Source organism: Trichomycterus rosablanca, chromosome 2 (genome assembly GCF_030014385.1).
Source record: "Trichomycterus rosablanca isolate fTriRos1 chromosome 2, fTriRos1.hap1, whole genome shotgun sequence".
NCBI lineage: Eukaryota > Metazoa > Chordata > Actinopteri > Siluriformes > Trichomycteridae > Trichomycterus > Trichomycterus rosablanca.
In genome coordinates, this window is record NC_085989.1 from 58,739,534 (window position 1) to 58,758,953 (window position 19,420).

Genomic DNA, 19,420 nt, shown 5'->3' on the forward strand with positions numbered 1-19,420 from the left:
GCGCTATATTCTGAATTATTCTAAAACCTAACACATAAAATTACATAATTAAGTTATTAACCTACTAAATTAATGAGTAAATCGTAATAATAAAAGTATAAATCTTTAGGTTAAACTATTACTGGGAAATAATGTGATTATCTATAGTGGAGTGAATGGTGGGTAGAACCAGGAGATTAAGAGCCTGATTTAAGTGAATGCTATCAGTTAATAGTGGAAGTGAATTGAAAAAAAAAAAGGTATTGGATCGACTAGCATATATTGGTCTTAGTGATACTGTGCTTGATTGGTTTTATTCATACGTTTCTGGACTTGTACAGTATGTTCAACTCAGAAACTTTCATACATAGTCATCTTCTATTTACTAGTGGTGTCTCTCAGGGCTCTGTCATGGGGCCTCTACTATTTATAATTTACCTGCTTCCTATTGGACGTATATTTAGGAAATACAACATTCAATTTCATTGTTATGTGGATGACACCCAACTATACCTGTCCACTGTACCCACAGCTACTCTTCCTCGTCCATCTCTCTCTGATTGCTAATATTTTTAACTGAAAATTCTTCTTCTAGGTACAAAATCTCCTCTCTCTAAATCGAACAAATTCTCAGTGATGATGGAGAACTCAGTCGTCTCTCCTTCCACTCACAATCTTTCATTTCATGCATATATTAACAATATCACACGATCCACTTATTTCCATTTACGTAACATAAATCGTCTACATCCATTCCTTTCTCCTAGAAGTGCTGCTGTTCTTGTTCATGCCCTGGTCACATCCCGAATTGATTATTGTAACTCTCTCCTTTTTGGTCTACCTCATAAAGCTATACATGAACTTCAGTTAGTTCAGAATTCTGCCACTCGTATTATCTCTAGAACACCTTCCATTTAACGTGTTACTCCAGTTCTCAAGCAGCTTCCTGTCCAGTATCACATCAAATTTTAAATCCTCCTCCTTACGTTTAAAGCTCCTCCATATCTCTCTGATGTTCTTCATGTCTACACTCCTTGCCGTACACTCAGATCATCTTCTGCCCTCCAATTATCTACTCCTTTGGTCCGTCTGTCTACTATGGGGGCTAGAGCTTTTAGCTATTCTGCCCCACATCTCTGGAACTCTCTCCCTCCTGACTTCCATTGATTCATTCCCTAGTTTCAAAACACGCCTTAAAACGTAGTTCTTTAAACTCGACTACCCTTAAATCTGTGTCATTAATTATGTACTGATGTTTTGTATTGTAAGGTGTCCTTGTAAGTTTTGAAAGTGTTTTTTTATATGGTAACACAGATGTTACTTATATAATTTGTTTTTCACACATTTTCATGGTTTGGCTTATATAATTTGGTACAATTAGTTTGATACATGGGGGGCCAGCTTCACGGAGGTCAATTAGTTTGGTAGAATCTGATGTTTTCATATATTTGAGCAGTTGCTACAGTCTGGGCAAATATCCACCTATCCAGTCTAGATGTGGCAGGATGATGATAAGCTGATCTGTGAGGTTGTTCTTCGTTTTTTTTCTTTTGCTATGTGTTACATGGATTAGTATTGTTATGGTCATTTATGTGTCATTTATGTATTTTGCTTGTTCTTGCTTGTTTGTTAATAAAATATCTACATGTTGAACCTTAATCCTCGGTCTCATTATTGATTCCTGAAAGCTTCTGTCCTGTTTTCAGATAAATAAAAACATGTTTAGCATTGATCGCCAACTATAATTCTGTACAGAGCTACATTGAGAATATCAACTTTTCCCTTAGTTCTGTTTGTACATTGGTTAGAAATGACTTCATATTGCTAATATAACAACAATTACTATTAGCATTGATTGCTAACAAAAATTCTGTATACAGCTACATTGAGAATATCAACATTTACCTCAGGTATGTTAGTACATTAGTTAAAAAATTGCTCCATGTTGCTAATATAACAATAATTACTATTAGCATTGATCACCAACCTAAATTTTGTATACAGATACATAAAAAATATCAACATTTCCCTTAGGTGTATTGGTACATTGGTAGAAAATGACTCCATATTGTTAACATAACATTAATTACTATTAGCATTGATCACTAACTGAAATTTTGTGCTCAGCTACATTGAGAATATAAACATTTACCTCAGGTATGTTGGTACATTAAAAAAACATCACTCCATATTGATTAGGGGGGCTTGGCGAATCCACCTGGTTAAACTGTCACTGACAAAACAGCAGAAAAGAAAAACAGGTGGACAAAAAAGGAGAAGGTATTTATCTTTTCAGACACTTTGTCTGGTTAGTCTGATTGCTGCATTCGGCTCTCACTTCCGGTGGTACGCACGCTGAGACGCTAGCCTAGTTGTTTGTTTGTAGCCTTTAGCTAAATAACTTTTTATATACGTATGTTTTAAACATATAATTTATACGTTAATCTTCCGTGTGTTGTTGATTTAGTTTTATTTTGTTTATCGTAAAAAAAAGCGCTTGTGTTTACTAACGTAAATTCGTGCTGTGTTGGAAACTAGGAAACTTCTGCTACCGGCATCCGAACGAAGCCGGTTTTGTTTGTTTTTGTACTTCAGCGCATAAACATCATAATTATCCAGAATTAAAACCGTTTTCGGTCCGCACGAAGCGCGTTTGTGTTTGGTTGTGTTCTGTATTTCAGCTCTTAAAACACCTTTGTTTTGTGGGGAGTTATAACCGTTTCTGTTCGTAGGAAGCGCGTTTATTTGTTTAGTACACCAGTGCATAACACCGTTTTCCTTTAGAATTACAGCCGCTTTTGTCCGAACGAAGCGCGTTTGTGTTGTTTGGTTGGTGGTTTTTGTATTCCAGCTCATCATCGCCTGTTTCATCCGGAATTAAAGCCGTTCTTCTGTGACTACCAGCAGAAGCGCCGGTGAATCCAACATTAACATCATCTCCAACTCATCTTGTAAAGCTAAGTACATTTCTTTGCTACTATGGCCCCAGCAGGAGCATTATATCCATGTTCCGAGTGTAATATGTTCAGTTATTCCTTCTCCGTGTTTAGTGATAACTTTACATGTGATAAGTGTAGATTAGTTGTTAGTCTAACGGAGAAGATCTCAGTGTTAGAAGGGCGCATTCAGGCGTTAGAACAGACTACTACTAGTGAGGGCTTAGATTCAGCTGTAGCAGTCCCGAATGGCAGCAGTTCAGGTGTAGAACCCCAGACTCCGGCATTAGAGCCCTCACAGCGGGGCGACTGGGTGACGTCTCGGCGACATAGTCGTAGGGAAAAGCACCGACCATCTCAGTTGCACGTGTCCAACAGGTTTTCCCCACTCAGTGAGCCACCCGCTGAGAAGCCTGTTAATGTAAGTGCTCTGGTTATAGGAGATTCTCAGCTCCGACACGTGCGTATTGCAACCCCCATAGAGACACCAGCAACCATAGTCACCTGTATTCCGGGGGCCAGGGCGCCTGACATCAGAGCAAATCTAAAAGTGCTGGCTAATGCTAATCGTAGATTTTCGAAGATCGTTATCCACGTCGGCACTAATGATGTTCGTTTACGGCAGTCTGAGGTTACTAAGAGTAATGTTAAAGAGGTGTGTGAGTTAGCTAGGTCGATGTCTGAGGCAGTAGTGTGCTCTGGCCCCTTACCGATTCGACCCAGTGGCGAAACCTACAGCAGGTTGTTGTCGCTGAACCGCTGGATGTCTAAATGGTGCTCAGAAAACTGCATTGATTTTGTAGATAACTGGTCCACCTTTGAGGGAAGGCCTGGTCTTTTGAAGCGGGATGGTGTCCACCCCACGTGGGAGGGTGCTGCTCGCATTTCTTGCAGCATAGGTGACAGGCTTTACCACCGCGTTAGTGTAGCGGCAGATAGTGTTAAATGACTATCCAGAGCCAAGACCAGGCAGCAGACTAACAGGCCTAACCGACTGTCTGCGAGTCGCCATCGGACGTCACCTGGAATCCTTAGGTCACAAACCATTGAGACTGTGTCTGTTTACCGTGGCAGGTGTAAGCCAAAACAAAATCAAAAAGTATGTCATAATAACTTAATTAAAATTAATCTAAATGAGCATCATGAAAACCCTAGTAAAGTTAAACTAAAGTTAGGACTTCTAAACATCAGGTCACTTGCATGCAAAACAGTAATTGTAAATGAAATAATTACAGATAATTGTCTTAGTGCCCTGTGTTTAACCGAGACCTGGGCTAGACCTGATGAGTATCTAGGTTTAAATGAAGCATCTCCTCCGGGTTACAGTTATGAACATAAGCCACGTCTTAGCGGTCGTGGTGGAGGAATAGCCGCAATTTATGATAAAGACATAGGTCTTACTGTAAAATCATCTCCCATAACAAACTCGTTTGAAGTTCTTATCTCTGACATAACCAATAAATGTTCATCTGATAAAAATAGTATGTTTAAGCTGGTTACTGTTTATCGACCCCCTGGTCCTTACTCAGAATTTCTTAACGAATTTGCCGATTTTCTTTCTAAATTAGTTTTATCAACTAAGAAAGCTTTAATTGTTGGTGACTTTAATATTCATTATGAGGATAAGTGTAATCCACTCAAAATTGCGTTTGACTCTATTTTAGAATCCTTAGGCATCACCCAAAATGTAACAGGACCCACTCACCGCTGTAAACATACCTTAGATTTAATACTTACTTATGGTATAAACATAGACAACCTGGAAATTATACCACAGAATGACTTAATCTCTGATCACTCTCTACTAATTTATGAAGTGTCCCTGTCCAATAATATACAGCAACCAAATCGTTTTAAATGTAAGCGCACTATTACATCTGCAACTGCAGCAGCGTTCATAAACTGCCTACCAGAATTACCAAATATATCAGCATCAGAACCTAAAGAACTAGATCAGGCAACTCAAAACCTAGAGACCGTACTGCGCACAACCTTAGATAACGTAGCCCCACTCAAAACTAAACTGATTAGGGAGAAAAAACTTGCTCCTTGGTACAATGACCACACATGCGCACTTAAACAAGCAGCACGAAAATTAGAACGCAAGTGGCGTCACACTACACTAGAAGTGTATAAGATTGCTTGGAAAGATGCTCTAACTGAGTATAAACATGCACTTATAAAAGCTAAATCTTTATATTATTCATCCCTAATAGAGAAAAATAAAAACAATCCCAGATTCCTTTTTGAGACAGTGTCCAAATTAACTAAAAACGTTAATGAAACTGAATCTAATATACCGCCTGACTGTACCAGCGATGATTTTTTAAAATTCTTTAATGACAAGATAGAAAAAATACGACTTCAGAGTCAGATTGTGTCACTTGCCAATGTTAAGTATGGACTCACTCCGAGCAGCATTGGTGATAACAGTGGTGATAATAGTAACGAGTTAATCCAACTAAATTCCTTTAATCCAATCTCCCAAAATGAACTAACTGTGTTGATTAAATCATCGAAGTCATCATCGTGTATACTCGATCCTGTTCCAACTCGTTTACTTAAAGATTTACTCCCAGCTATTGTAGAGCCCCTGCTTACATTAATCAATGCATCCCTTAGCCTTGGATATGTACCTAAATTGTTTAAAAGTGCTGTTATTAAACCCCTGATTAAAAAACCTAATCTTGATCCACATGTACTAGCTAATTATAGGCCAATTTCAAACCTTCCTTTTGTCTCAAAGATATTAGAAAAAGTCGTTTCCAAACAGTTATGTTCTTATTTGAATGAAAATTGTATTCATGAAAAATTTCAATCAGGATTTAGACCCAATCATAGTACCGAAACCGCATTAATTAGAGTAGTTAACGAGTTGTTAATGTCTTCTGATAATGGATGTGTCTCTTTTCTTGTTCTATTAGATCTTAGTGCAGCGTTTGATACGGTCGATCATAACATTTTACTGGAGAGGCTAGAAAATACAGTAGGTGTTAAAGGACTCGCACTCTCTTGGTTTAAATCATATCTGACTGACCGCTCTCAATTCGTTTATGTAAATAATAAATGCTCGGAAACTACAAAAGTAAAGTATGGTGTTCCACAGGGGTCGGTACTGGGACCGCTATTATTTACACTCTATATGCTTCCACTAGGTGAAATTATTCATAAACATGGCATAAACTTTCACTGCTATGCAGATGACACACAGCTGTATATATCAGCCAAACCAAATGATACTGACACAATCAGTAAGATAGAAGATTGTGTAAACGACATAAAAAACTGGATGTCGTGTAATTTTCTTTTACTTAATTCAGATAAAACAGAGGTTTTACTTGTTGGCTCTAAAGCTGCAAGAGACAAATTGTCTAACCTGGTGCTAAACTTAAACACGTTCTCTGTTACTCCCAGCCCAGATGTAAAAAACTTAGGTGTCACAATAGATTCAGATCTCTCATTTGATACACACGTTAATAATATTACTAGAGTTGCTTTCTATCATTTGCGTAACATTTCTAAAATAAGAAATATACTATCTGTTAATGACGCCGAAAAACTGATCCATGCGTTTATAACTTCTCGGTTAGATTATTGTAATGCTCTTCTAACTGGATGCTCTGGTAGATCCTTAAACAAACTCCAGTTAGTTCAAAATGCAGCAGCTCGAGTGCTAACTAGAACTAAAAAATTTGACCATATTACTCCTGTTCTATCATCTCTACACTGGCTGCCAGTTAAATTTCGCATTGATTACAAAATACTTTTACTAACTTATAAAGCGCTACATGGTCTGGCTCCACAGTATCTGAGTGAACTTATTAATCACTACAGCCCAGCGCGTCCACTTCGTTCACAAGATGCAGGGTTACTTATAGTTCCTAAAATTAAAAAGATCACGGCTGGTGGAAGAGCGTTTTCCTACAAAGCTCCACAACTCTGGAATAATCTTCCTGCCTCTATTCGGGATTCGGACACAGTCTCAATGTTTAAGTCTAGACTGAAAACATATTTATTTTCTCAGGCTTTTGATTAGTATAGACAAAGGCGCAGAGCTTGGGGGTTCTTGGTCATAGAAACTTGTGGTGATCAGGGATGTTGGGTTGCTGTCGTTCTGCCTCTCTTGTCCGATCACTCAGGTTTGGTGACGGTGGGGAGATGGGCGCTGATGTCCTATGAAAGCCTTCATGACCTTGTTACCTGCTTGCTCTCCCTTTTAGTTATGCTGTAATAATTAGGGCTGCCGGAGTCTAAAACTCTCTGTAAAACTGTTTGTCAACTAGCATTGTACATTATTAACTACATTCTCTGTTGTTTTACCCCGAGGGCATTCTGATGGAAACCTGTTTACCCGCCGAGGTTAAGGATTGAAGTCGAGACTGCCGGGACAACGATGCTGCTCCTGTCAGATGTGACTGGTCTGGAGTAATTGCAACGACAAGAAATCACTACAGACTTTATTGAAGACGAGTGGATAACAACTCTATTATTATTTAATTGTTTATTTATCTATTTATTACCAGTTATGACTTTTAGATCATTTAATTCTGTGTTTGTATGATTTGTGTAAATCGTGTATTTATTTAAAGTATCCTCCAGGCCACCCATGAAGGATGGGCCCTGCTGAGTCTGGTTCCTCTCAAGGTTTCTTCCTGTAATTTTCAGGGAGTTTTTCCTTGCCACAGTTGCCCTCGGCTTGCTCAACAGGGGTTTTTGTATCTGTTGGTCCTGGATTTTGTAAAGTTGCTTTGAGACAATGTCTATTGTAAAAAGCGCTATATAAATAAAGTTGACTTGACTTGACTTGATTATATATCACTAATTACACTTAGCATTCAGACATCCCAAGTCTCCCGGAAGTTCCGGGAGTCTCCCGCATATACATATGTTGGCTCCCTGATGCCCCTGAAATTAGTTTTTGCAACTTGGGATGTCTGAGTATTGATCACCAACTGAAATTCTTTGATTATAAGCTATAATGAGAATATCAACATTTACCTTAGTTCTTTTGGTACATTGGTAAAAAGCGGCTCCATATTGCTAACATGTTATATGTCTTCAGCAAGGAGGTGGTGAGAGCAGTTACAAGGAGAATGAAGAGTAGAAAAACAGTTGGCCCAGAGAACATATCAGTGGAAGTGTGGAAATGTTTAGGAGAGACGGCAGTGGAGTTTTAACTAGATTGTTTAACAAAATCTTGGAATGTGAGAGGGTGAACGATGCTTTTGTATGTGCTAAAGTGAGAGGAAAAGAGTCTACATGACAGTAGTGAGGTCTGATATTTTGTAAGGCTTGGAGGCTGTGACACTGAGCTGGAGGTGGTAGAGAAAAGTAAGTAAGAGTCCTCTGTTGAAGACACACCATTGGTTCAATGAAAGACTGGTGTAAACACAGTCTTGTTGTCTAAGTCTTGTTGTTGTTCTAAGAAACCATTTCAAGAACCAACTTTCTGGTTAAAAAAGACTTTGTAAAGTGTATGCACTAGACTTTCTTTAATTAGAAAGGCGATTTTCTTTAATTTCCTTCAGGATCAATAAAGTATCTATCTATCTATCTATCTATCTATCTATCTATCTATCTATCTATCTATCTATCTATCTATCTATCTATCTATCTATCTATCTAAAACTGAAGACTAACCCATGATCAAAGAAATAACAAGGAAATAAAAATAATAACAACCTGTACCAAAAGTCTGACCACAAGTGGTTAACCTGCATGGTAGGCAGCACCTGTATACCATTGTATATTGTATTGTTTGGTAATTGTAGAGTTCACACTACACAACTGGATCTCTTGTAATCGGGAGTCTTTCAGTCGGTGTGTATTTCACACTACACAACTGATCGGTGATAGGGGGTCACACACTACACCATCTATCACCGACTGGAATCACAGGCAATCTTCTCTGGTGTCCCAAACTATTTTTTTTATTTTTTTTTTTTTTTCAAAAACACACGTGAGAAGTGACGAGGGGGTTTAATGATACCACGTCCAAAAATGCACGTTAACGAGTTGGAGGTTAATTAATATTGTTTGCAATGCAGTGTTGGTGTTATGTTTTGTAGAGAACAATCAAATCAGAAATACTGTAAAACGTGTGTGTGTGTGTGTGCTGATGTATTCTGATATAAACTATATTACCCCCCTGTACCACCTGTTTACACTCCTCCCCTGCGTTTCCCCTCAGACTGTATCTTGCGTTCTCATTGGCTGTTCGACATAGCACTCACTGCCAGTCGGGCAACTCAGATTCAGATATCTGACATGACCGGCGAGCCGGTCGGATCGAGTTGTTGGGTAGGTCACACTTAGCGATTGAGAGCCGAGTTTTGATCGCAGAGCGAACGCCGAGTTGTTCCCGGGTTAGCAAATCTAGCGCCAACCAGTCGCAGAGCGAAAATCAGGGCAAAAATCGTGTAGTGTGAACTAGGCATAACGCTACCTGAGAGATACAGGGCTAATGGAGGTTTATTATTGCCTCGTTTGTGTCGGAGGGCTGTGGTTAAAGAGGAGGTCGAAAGATGAAAGAAACCTATACCCATGTCCAAAAACAATACACGTTTCTAGTGCTTTTTTCTTTCCTTTTTAATTGTTAGTTGAGATTTGTTCAATAAAATAAAAAAATATATATTTTATTAATAAAATGTCCCCAAATTCACTTAAAAATAATGTGTTTTTTCATGTACCACCAAAATGTGTGCAGTAGAGGGTTAACACATTACAAAAATTATAATAAAGAAAGAACAGAGTTAGAGAAGCATGTTGGAGAACAAAACATGACATTAGAGAAACTGCTTGGAAGAACGTCTAGGACTGACTGTAGTCCTCTCTAAAGCTACCTGAGAGATACAGGGCTAATGGAGGTTTATTACTGCTAAGCTGCTGTTCAACTCCAGTCCAGTTGGTGGCGCTGGTCCGTCTTAAGTTGTTTTGCCAACAGCCATTAAACATCATCAGAAGAACAAGAAGCTGCTGTGTTTGTACTGTAGAGCCTCATCTGTAAGTAAAATATATATTTAATTATAACCCTTATATTTAATTATAACTACATTCTAATTAATAATAAAACTAGAGTTCATAATAAAACATCACTGTGAGGATTTGAGGAGATTTAACTCCAGTTTCATTTAAACACACAAACTATTATCTTCTCCGCTTACTGTTAGCATCACACATGATTCAGTACTGATGAACCGATTCATTTGAACTAATCCATCAAAATGAATCAATTGAGCGAAACTGATTACGTTTCTTCATTATTAAATCTCACATTTTTATACAAATATCATATTTTTAACTTTCTTTATAGTATAACTTTGTTTACAGGTGAACTTTGTTTACAGGTGAACTTGTACAGTTTTATAGTCACAGTCAGGTGAAAAGTGTAAGCGAGCGTCTTTAATTGTGTACTAGCTTGATGAAGAAAGGACCAGGACCGACAAAACCTTAAAAATTATTGCAAGGAAGAAACCTTTACAGGTACTGAACTCAACAGGGACTCTCGATGCTGCCTGGTGCCACAGTAGCTTCAGTTCATAACAATAACAACATCCAGTTACAATAGTCTAACAGAATTTCCCTGAATTTCCCATTAATGATAAATAAAGAACATTTATTTATTCATCTGTATTTTAGATCTTTAATAATGCAGTCAGCAGAAGAGGGAAACGTCACCCCTGTGGATCTACAACATGAAGGATTCCAAAAGAAACTAATAAAAAAGGAGGAAGAGGATGATGATGATGATTTCTTGTGTAAGTAAATGTGGAGCATGATGCCACTTTTCCACCAGACAGTGAGGTACAGTACAGTGTGGTACAGTACAGTATGGTACAGTACAGTGTGGTTAGTACAGTATGGTACAGTACAGTTATTATGGGAGTCACTAATCAGTAGAAATAATAAGAGAATGTGGATAGTGGGATTAGAACCTGTACTGTACCGTAATGTCCTGTGCTGCTACACTCCAGTCTGGATTTAAGTTTTAAATCTAACTAGGATTTATTTGTGATTAGAAAATCAAACCCGCAACCTTCAGTTTCCTCCAGTTGTTGAATTTCTTCTTCACATATTGATGAATTTCAGGTGAAGTAACTTTAATCCCTCCGGAACTCGTCCCTTCTCTGGAGCTGCTCTTCTCAGGGGACCAACAGTGTGGAGGTTTCCAGATGAAGCCTGTGAAGAAGGAAGAACCTGAAGATAAAGATGAACTCAGTAAGACTTTTTTATAACTTGAGCAAAATAATTTCTCCTAATTTGGTCATGTCTGAATTACTTGTAATATTTTTGTGATCTAGTGTTTAGATTGTAGATTTTAGTGCATAAGTGAGCAGGTGAGTGAAATGAGGAGACAGAAGATAAACTTTTGTTGCCGGTGGTTTAGACATTAATGGCTGTATATTGAGTTATTTTGAGGGAAGAATAAATGTACACTGTTATATAAGCTGCACACAGACTACTTTTCATTGTGTCAAAGTGTCATTTTGTCAGTGTTGTCCCATGAAAAGATATACTTAAATATCTGCAGAAATGTGAGGGGTGTACTCACTTTTGTGATACACTGTAGATAGATAGATAGATAGATAGATAGATAGATAGATAGATAGATAGATAGATAGATAGATAGATAGATAGATAGATAGATAGATAGATAGATAGATAGATACTTACTTTATTGATCCCGAAGGAAATTAGAGTCCCAGTAGCATTGCACATCAAATCAAATACACACTATAAAGAAAACTATATAAATTCGAAAAAGTACAAACACTTTCACAGATTGAATGTAACCTGAGTTTTACATATATTGCATAGCTACAGAGCAGTTATTAATGATGAGGATGGATTGAGTGTAAATAACAAAATAAACAAATGGAATGGAATTAAGAGTGCAGGAAGGTGCAGTTCCAAGTATACAGTACATGGTACAGAATAAATATAGATTAAATATTAAATATAAAGTGATAAGTGACAAGTATTGCACATAGAATTGGGCCAATATAGCCATAACTTTATGTACATTAGCATACATATGCATGTGTATGAATATACTTAAGTACACATATATACTGTACATGTATATACACTCAGTCCTTAGTGATCACCCGTTGTCCACGAGTGCCTAATGGCTCTGGGGACGAATGACCTTTATAATCTGTCCATGGAGCAGCTCAGTGACAGCAGTCGGTCACTGAACATACTCCTCTGTTTTATAATAACAGTGTGCAGGGGGTGGTTCACATTGTCCATTATGGTCACCAGAGATTCCAGGTCTATGCCGACCACTGCCCCAGCACGGCTGATCAGTTTGTCCAGCCGTGCTTCGTCCTTCCTTCTTAATACTGCCACCACAGCACAGCATAGAAAAGGACACTGGCAACCACAGACTGATAAAACATGTGGAGAAGTTTCCTGCAGATGTTAAAGGACCTCAGCCTTCTTAGGAAGTAGAGCCGGCTCTGTCCTTTCCTGTACAAGATGTCCGTGTTGGCTGACCAGTCCAGTTTGTCATCCAGATGCACTCCTAGGAATTTGTAGGTCTTGACCACCTCCACATCACTCCCCTCGATTAACATTGGCTGTAAGGGTTGCCCTGACCTACTAAAGTACTAAAGTCCACTACCATCTCCTTTGTCTTGGATGCATTTAGCTGCAAATGGTTCACTCTGCACCACACAGCAAAGTCTTTCACCAGGTTCCTGTACTCATCTTCCTGGCCATCTCTGACACATCCCACAATAGCTGTGTCGTCTGAAAACTTCTGCATGTGGCAGGTCTCAGAGTAGGGTTGGGCGGTATGATGGTATTACGGTATACTGCGGTATTTAAAAATGGTGACGGTATTCAAAAATGGTGACGGTATTTTTTAAATGTGAAGCGCCAAATTTTTTTGCAGGTTTACCTTGGAAACTGAGACTTTAGGACACGCGCGCATCCACAGTAAGGGAGGGGTGGGAGGGGTAGGCGGTTGGGGCTCGCTGATTGGCTGTAAGGTGATAACACATAGAGACGAGTGAAGAGCCACCCTGGCTAGCGTTAGCTGTGAGCTAACAAGCAGAAACTGAATAACGGCTCGTCTTTTAATTTTTCAAAATCAACATTTTTTATCAGTTCAACCGGAAATGAACACAAGCGCGTGCATGCGCGGACATGTACTTATTTACTAAATATATCTTCAGTGTAAATCGAGCACAAGTGTTGAGAAAAAGGAGCAAACAGTAACAATAACGTTACGCCCAATCCGCTGTTCTGACTCTTGTGTCTGCCGTAGATTTTCCTGCCTATGTAAGAACAATTTTTTCCTAAATAAAAGCGCTATATTAAGAAAAAAGAACGTCTCACCTGTCGTGTAATGTGAATTATAAAATATATTGTCTGGCCCTTTAAGAAAGTTAAGCGCACTATAGGGCGTAGGGAGCGAGTGTGTAGGGAAGAGATTGGATTTGTACCGTTTCCGTGTTCGTGTTTTGCACTGAGCTTGTGTGACATGTAAAGTAACGTTCTCGTTAACCACTCAAATGTTTGGACTTTGAATTATTTTAACATTATTTTACATCACCGTCATCGCAACATGAACATTTACATTCATATTTTTTGTTACGGTATTGAACTTAATTCTGGATTACAGGCAGAACTAATCGTACACGTTTATACACTTTTAAGAAATAGCTGTAACTATAAACTAACCAGTTAACTTTTGAAATATATTGAAGTGTTTAGCTGCTGTTATTCTGTTTTGTGTGGGCAGAGAGAGATTACAATGCCAAAATGTTATGTGTTAATGTTTGTGTTAAAGTGTAATTGATACAGATGCATTTATACTTATGCGTATTTATTATAGATCAGATAAGAAAAGCAATGTTTGACGTTCAGATTGTTAAATCTTTTTATAATAAAACATTGAAATAATGTAATTACACTCGTGTGTACACTGTACAGTTTGTCCGCGACCCCCCCACCGCGGTAATACTGTATACCGCGGTATTTCCTGAAGACGGTATGACGGTATGAAAATCGGCAATACCGCCCAACCCTATCTCAGAGTTGTAGCTGAAGTCCGATGTGTAGAGTGTGAAGAGGAAGCGGGAAAGTACAGTCCCCTGTGGTTTCTCCTGTGCTGCTGACCACTGACTCTGATGTACAGTCCTTCAGTCTAACATATTGTGGTGTGTTAGTGAGGTAGTCAGTGATCCAGGTTACAAGGTGTGGGTCCACTTGCATTCCAGTCAGCTTGTCTTTAAGTAAGAGAGGCTGTATGGTGTTAAAGGCACTGGAAAAGTAAAAAAACATGATTCTTACAGCGCTGCATTCCTTGTCCAGATGAGAGTGGGCTCTGTGGAGAAGGTGATGGCATCCTTAACCCCCACCTTTTCCAGGTAGGCAAACTGTAGTCGATCTACAGTGTGTTGTACTTGGGGTCTGAGGAGGTGGAGTAGCAGACACTCCATGGTCTTACTGTGGCTTGGTTATGGTCTGATTTTCCCAGTGGGGGCAGTGGTGGGGTGGTGTATGCTTCTTTTACATTGGCATAAAAAAGATCAATTGTCCTGTTTTTTCTTGTAGGGCAGTCCACATACTGATGAAACACAGTTAATGTAGAAGCCAGTGTAGTATAGTTGAAATCTCCAGATATAACAATGAAAGTATCCGGGTGCTGTGTCTGTAGTCTCGCGATGGTTGCGTACGTGACGTCACACGCAGTCTCAGCGTCAGCCTGTGGTGGAATGTAAACACACACAGCAATGGCGTGGGAGAACTCCCTAGGCATGTAATAGGGTCGCAGACTCGCCGCTAGCAGTTCCATGTCCCGACAGCAGATCACCTCCTTCACTGTTACATGTCCAGGGTTGCACCATGTGTTGTTTACAAAAAGAACGAGTCCTCCTCCTTTCCTTTTGCCGGTGAGCTTAGCGTCCCTGTCCGCTTTCACTGTCGTAAATCCAGGAATGTTTACATTAGCATCGGGAATGTTGCCAGTTACCACGTTTCCGTGAAACAGAAAAAACTGCACTCGCGGTATATTTTCTAATTACTAACCAGCGCTGCTAGCTCGTCGGTCTTATTAACTAGCGGGTTTACATTCCCCATCACCACCGAAGGAACAGATGGCTTAAATCTCCAGCATTTCTCCAACCGCTTAGCCTTTAGCTTAGCACCAGCTCTGCATCCCCCTGTGTTTGCGCTTTAGTTCCTCCGGAATGGGATGCATTGTGCCGGAGTGCCCCATTGTTCTTAGAGCGAGCAGCTCGTCCCTCGAATAAACGAAGTATTTGCCACTCTCTTGCGTATAAAAAGACTCCATATTCATTGGATATACGAAAATACACAAAATACACACTAAACATACACTATATAACAGAAAAGGAAAGAAAAAATGCCGTAATAGGCAACGCGAACACAGAGCTACCAGGAAGGCTGCCACTCGTTGCGGCGCCGGAAGTGAAGAGCTCGGAAGAGTTTAGCAGGGTTACAGTTACAGAGTGATGCACTGATGCCTTGGTGGTGAGTGTGATTGGCTGCTCATCTGGAGGAAGATCTGTCTTGAAGGCAACCACAATGTTGTTACTCTGATCAAAGTGAGTGTAGAAATTATTGAGCTCATCGGGGAGCAAGTCTCATCAGTTCCACCTCGCTGTGGTTTAGCCGTGTTTCCGAAAAAATGGCATTCTAGTCCATGAGCCTCTTCTGTGTCAGGGTCCAGATTTTTAGTTTGTCACCACATATTGGCCAGGAAGATACTGGGTAGCGCTGGCTCGTGTGGATGCAAACCTCCATGTTTACCCGTGTTTTGTTTATGGTCTCGGCGCCAGGCTCTTCCCGTTGGGATGAACAGCTCACTTGGGCGCGGTGTTCTGCTGACCTCTGGAAGTAGCTGGTTAAATTTGAATGGACGGTCCAAAACAACGTTTGAGTGCTATAAATGAATGTCCATCAGTGTCTGTCTGTTGTATGTGTAGTTCACACGAGTGATTCGAGTGAAAACGCAGTAAATTACCAAGTAAACAAACACTAGATCGCTAATCCTGGTGAGAGGCTGAGGTACATGCGCCGCCATCTTGCCCAAGGGTGGAAACGTGTAATGTGGTCAGATGAATCAGCATTTCAGGTCTTTTTATGGAAAAAATGGACGGCGTGTGATCTGGACCAAAGACGAAAAAGATTCAGACTGTTATCAGCAACATGTGCTGCCTTCAAGACGTCGTCTTTTCCCGGGACGTCCAGCATTTTTTAACAAGATGATGCAAAACCAACTGCTGCACACATTACAAAGGCGTGGCTGCAGAAGAAGAGGGTACGGGTACTGGACTGGTCTGCCTTATTATTAAATCTGCTGAAACCCTGTTTGAACAAAGGTTTATAGGTCGTCTTTTTTGACAGATAGTATAGAAGTACGTGTCTGTTAATTCTAACTTAAGTGCTTAATAAAGAAGTTGGTTGTTACTACCAACAATAACAACCTTATTTTTTTTTCTTCACAAAACAAAGAAATTTCAGGTGAAGGATCTTTAATCCCTGTGGAACATGTCACCTCTGAGGAACATCTCACCCCAGGGGACCAACAGTGTGGAAGTTTCCAGATGAAGCCTGTGAAGAAGGAAGAAGCTGAAGATGAAGATGAACTCAGTAAGATGTTTGTATTGAATAGAATCAGAGGCACCTGGGATGAAGCATCATACAGTGAAAGCTTGTATTGTGCTCATGCAGATCAGTGTGAGCAGGAAATGATGAATGCAGGATGAATCACGTTACAGGACTTTAGCATCGGATCTCAGTTTAACATTTACTAACAATCTTTATTATTTATAATGTTATAAATGTATTATATTATTTATAATGTTATAAATGTATTTTATTATTTATAATGTTATAAATGTATTTTATTATTTATAATGTTATAAATGTATTTTATTATTTATAATGTTATGAATGTATTTTATTATTTATAATGTTATAAATGTATTTGATTATTTTCTGCTTCAGAACTGAACAAGGATTTCTCCTGCTCCTCGTGTCCACGTTCCTCTACAACCCAAAATCACCTCCACAATCACATCAAGAGCTGCAGCCATGATAAATATGATGCGCTGGTGAAGATTAAGACTGAACATGAGGATCTGACGCCCACCAGAAGCTCCAGTAATCAGCAAACGTCCTCTGGTACTGTCAGCATTAACACCTCTCTCAGTCCCACACAGGAAGAAGGAAATGTCTGCTCACAGTGTGGGAAGAGCTTCAGGTACCTGAGTAAACTCAAAATACACCAACGCATTCACACTGGAGAAAGACCATATCAGTGCTCACAGTGTGGGAAGAGCCTTAGTTCCCAGAGTAAACTCAAAATACACCAGCGCATTCACACTGGAGAGAGACCGTATCAGTGCTCACAGTGTGGAAAGAGTTTTAATCAACAGTGTGCTCTCAAAAGACACCAGCGCATTCACACTGGAAATAATTTGTATCAGTGCTTACAGTGTGAGAAGAGTTTTAGTCTTCAGAGTGATCTCAAGGAACACCAGCGCGTTCACACTGGAGTGAAACTACATCAGTGCTCACAATGTGGAAAGAGCCTTAGTTCCCAGAGTAAACTCAAAAAACACCAGCGCATTCACACTGGAGAGAGACCGTATCAGTGCTCACAGTGTGGAAAGAGTTTTAATACACAGGGTTATCTGAAAAAACACCAGCTCATTCACACTGGAGAGAAACCGTATCAGTGCTCACAGTGTGGGAAGAGTTTTAATTGTCAGAGTAATCTGAGAAAACACCAGCGCTTTCACACTGGAGAGAGAACGTATCACTGCTCACAGTGTGAAAAGAGTTTTATTTGTCAGAGTTATCTCAAAGAACACCAGCACATTCACACTGGACAGAAACCATATTTTTGCTCACAGTGTGGGAAGAGTTTTATTACACAGAGTAAACTTGAAAAACACCAACGCATTCACACTGGAGAGAAACCGTATCAGTGCTCTCTGTGTGGAAAAAGTTTTAATAATTTGAGTGCTCTCAAAACACACCAGCGCATTCACACTGGAGTGAAACCGTATCAGTGCTCACAGTGTGGAAAGAGTTTTAATCAAAAGGGTTCTCTCAAAACACACCAGCGCATTCACACTGGAGTGAAACCGTATCAGTGCTCACAGTGTGATAAAAGTTTTAGTCAACAGAGTAATCTTAAAACACACCAGCGCATTCACGCTTAAGTTAAACCGTATCAGTGTTCACACTGCTAAACCTAGTTGTCTCACAAAATAAACTTATCTGATTGTCAAGTCAAGTCAACTTTATTTATATAGCGCTTTTTACAATAGACATTGTCTCAAAGCAACTTTACAAAATCCAGGACCAACAGATACAAAAACCCCTGTTGAGCAAGCCGAGGGCGACTGTGGCAAGGAAAAACTCCCTGAAAATTACAGGAAGAAACCTTGAGAGGAACCAGACTCAGCAGGGCCCATCCTTCTTGGGTGGCCTGGAGGATACTTTAAATAAATACACGATTTACACAAATCATACAAACACAGAATTAAATGATCTAAAAGTCATAACTGGTAATAAATAGATAAATAAACAATTAAATAATAATAGAGTTGTTATCCGCTCTAGTCTTCAATAAAGTCTGTAGTGATTTCTTGTCGTTGCAATTACTCCAGACCCGTCACATCTGACAGGAGCAGCATCGTTGTCCTGGCAGTCTCGACTTCAATCCTTAACCTCGGCGGGTAAACAGGTTTCCATCAGAATGCCCTCGGGGTAAAACAACAGAGAATGTAGTTAATAATGTACAATGCTAGTTGACAAACAGTTTTACAGAGAGTTTTAGACTCCGGCAGCCCTAATTATTACAGCATAACTAAAAGGGAGAGCGAGCAGGTAACTAGGTCATGAAGGCTTTCACAGGACATCAGCGCCCATCTCCCCACCGTCACCAAACCTGAGTGATCGGACAAGAGAGGCAGAACGACAGCAACCCAACATCCCTGATCACCACAAGTTTCTATCACCAAGAACCCCCAAGCTCTGCGCCTTTGTCTATACTAATCAAAAGCCTGAGCAAATAAATATGTTTTCAGTCTAGACTTAAACATTGAGACTGTGTCCGAATCCCGAATAGAGGCAGGAAGATTATTCCAGAGTTGTGGAGCTTTGTAAGAAAACGCTCTTCCACCAGCTGTGGTCTTTTTAATTTTAGGAACTATAAGTAACCCTGCATCTTGTGAACGAAGTGGACGCGCTGGGCTGTAGTGATTAATAAGTTCACTCAGATACTGTGGAGCCAGACCATGTAGCGCTTTATAAGTTAGTAAAAGTATTTTGTAATCAATGCGAAATTTAACTGGCAGCCAGTGTAGAGATGATAGAACAGGAGTAATATGGTCAAATTTTTTAGTTCTAGTTAGCACTCGAGCTGCTGCATTTTGAACTAACTGGAGTTTGTTTATGGATCTACCAGAGCATCCAGTTAGAAGAGCATTACAATAATCTAACCGAGAAGTTATAAA

General features: G+C 39.6%; 1 protein-coding gene across 1 annotated transcript; it reads left to right on the top strand.

Annotated features, from left to right (window-relative positions):
* Positions 1 to 17,143: 17,143 nt before the first annotated feature.
* On the top strand, positions 17,144 to 18,211 carry LOC134336079 (zinc finger protein 271-like; the record flags this gene model as incomplete). Its single annotated transcript, XM_063018754.1, has 1 exon — positions 17,144 to 18,211. A coding segment is annotated over one exon (978 nt), but the record flags the coding sequence as incomplete, so codon positions are not given.
* Positions 18,212 to 19,420: the final 1,209 nt, after the last annotated feature.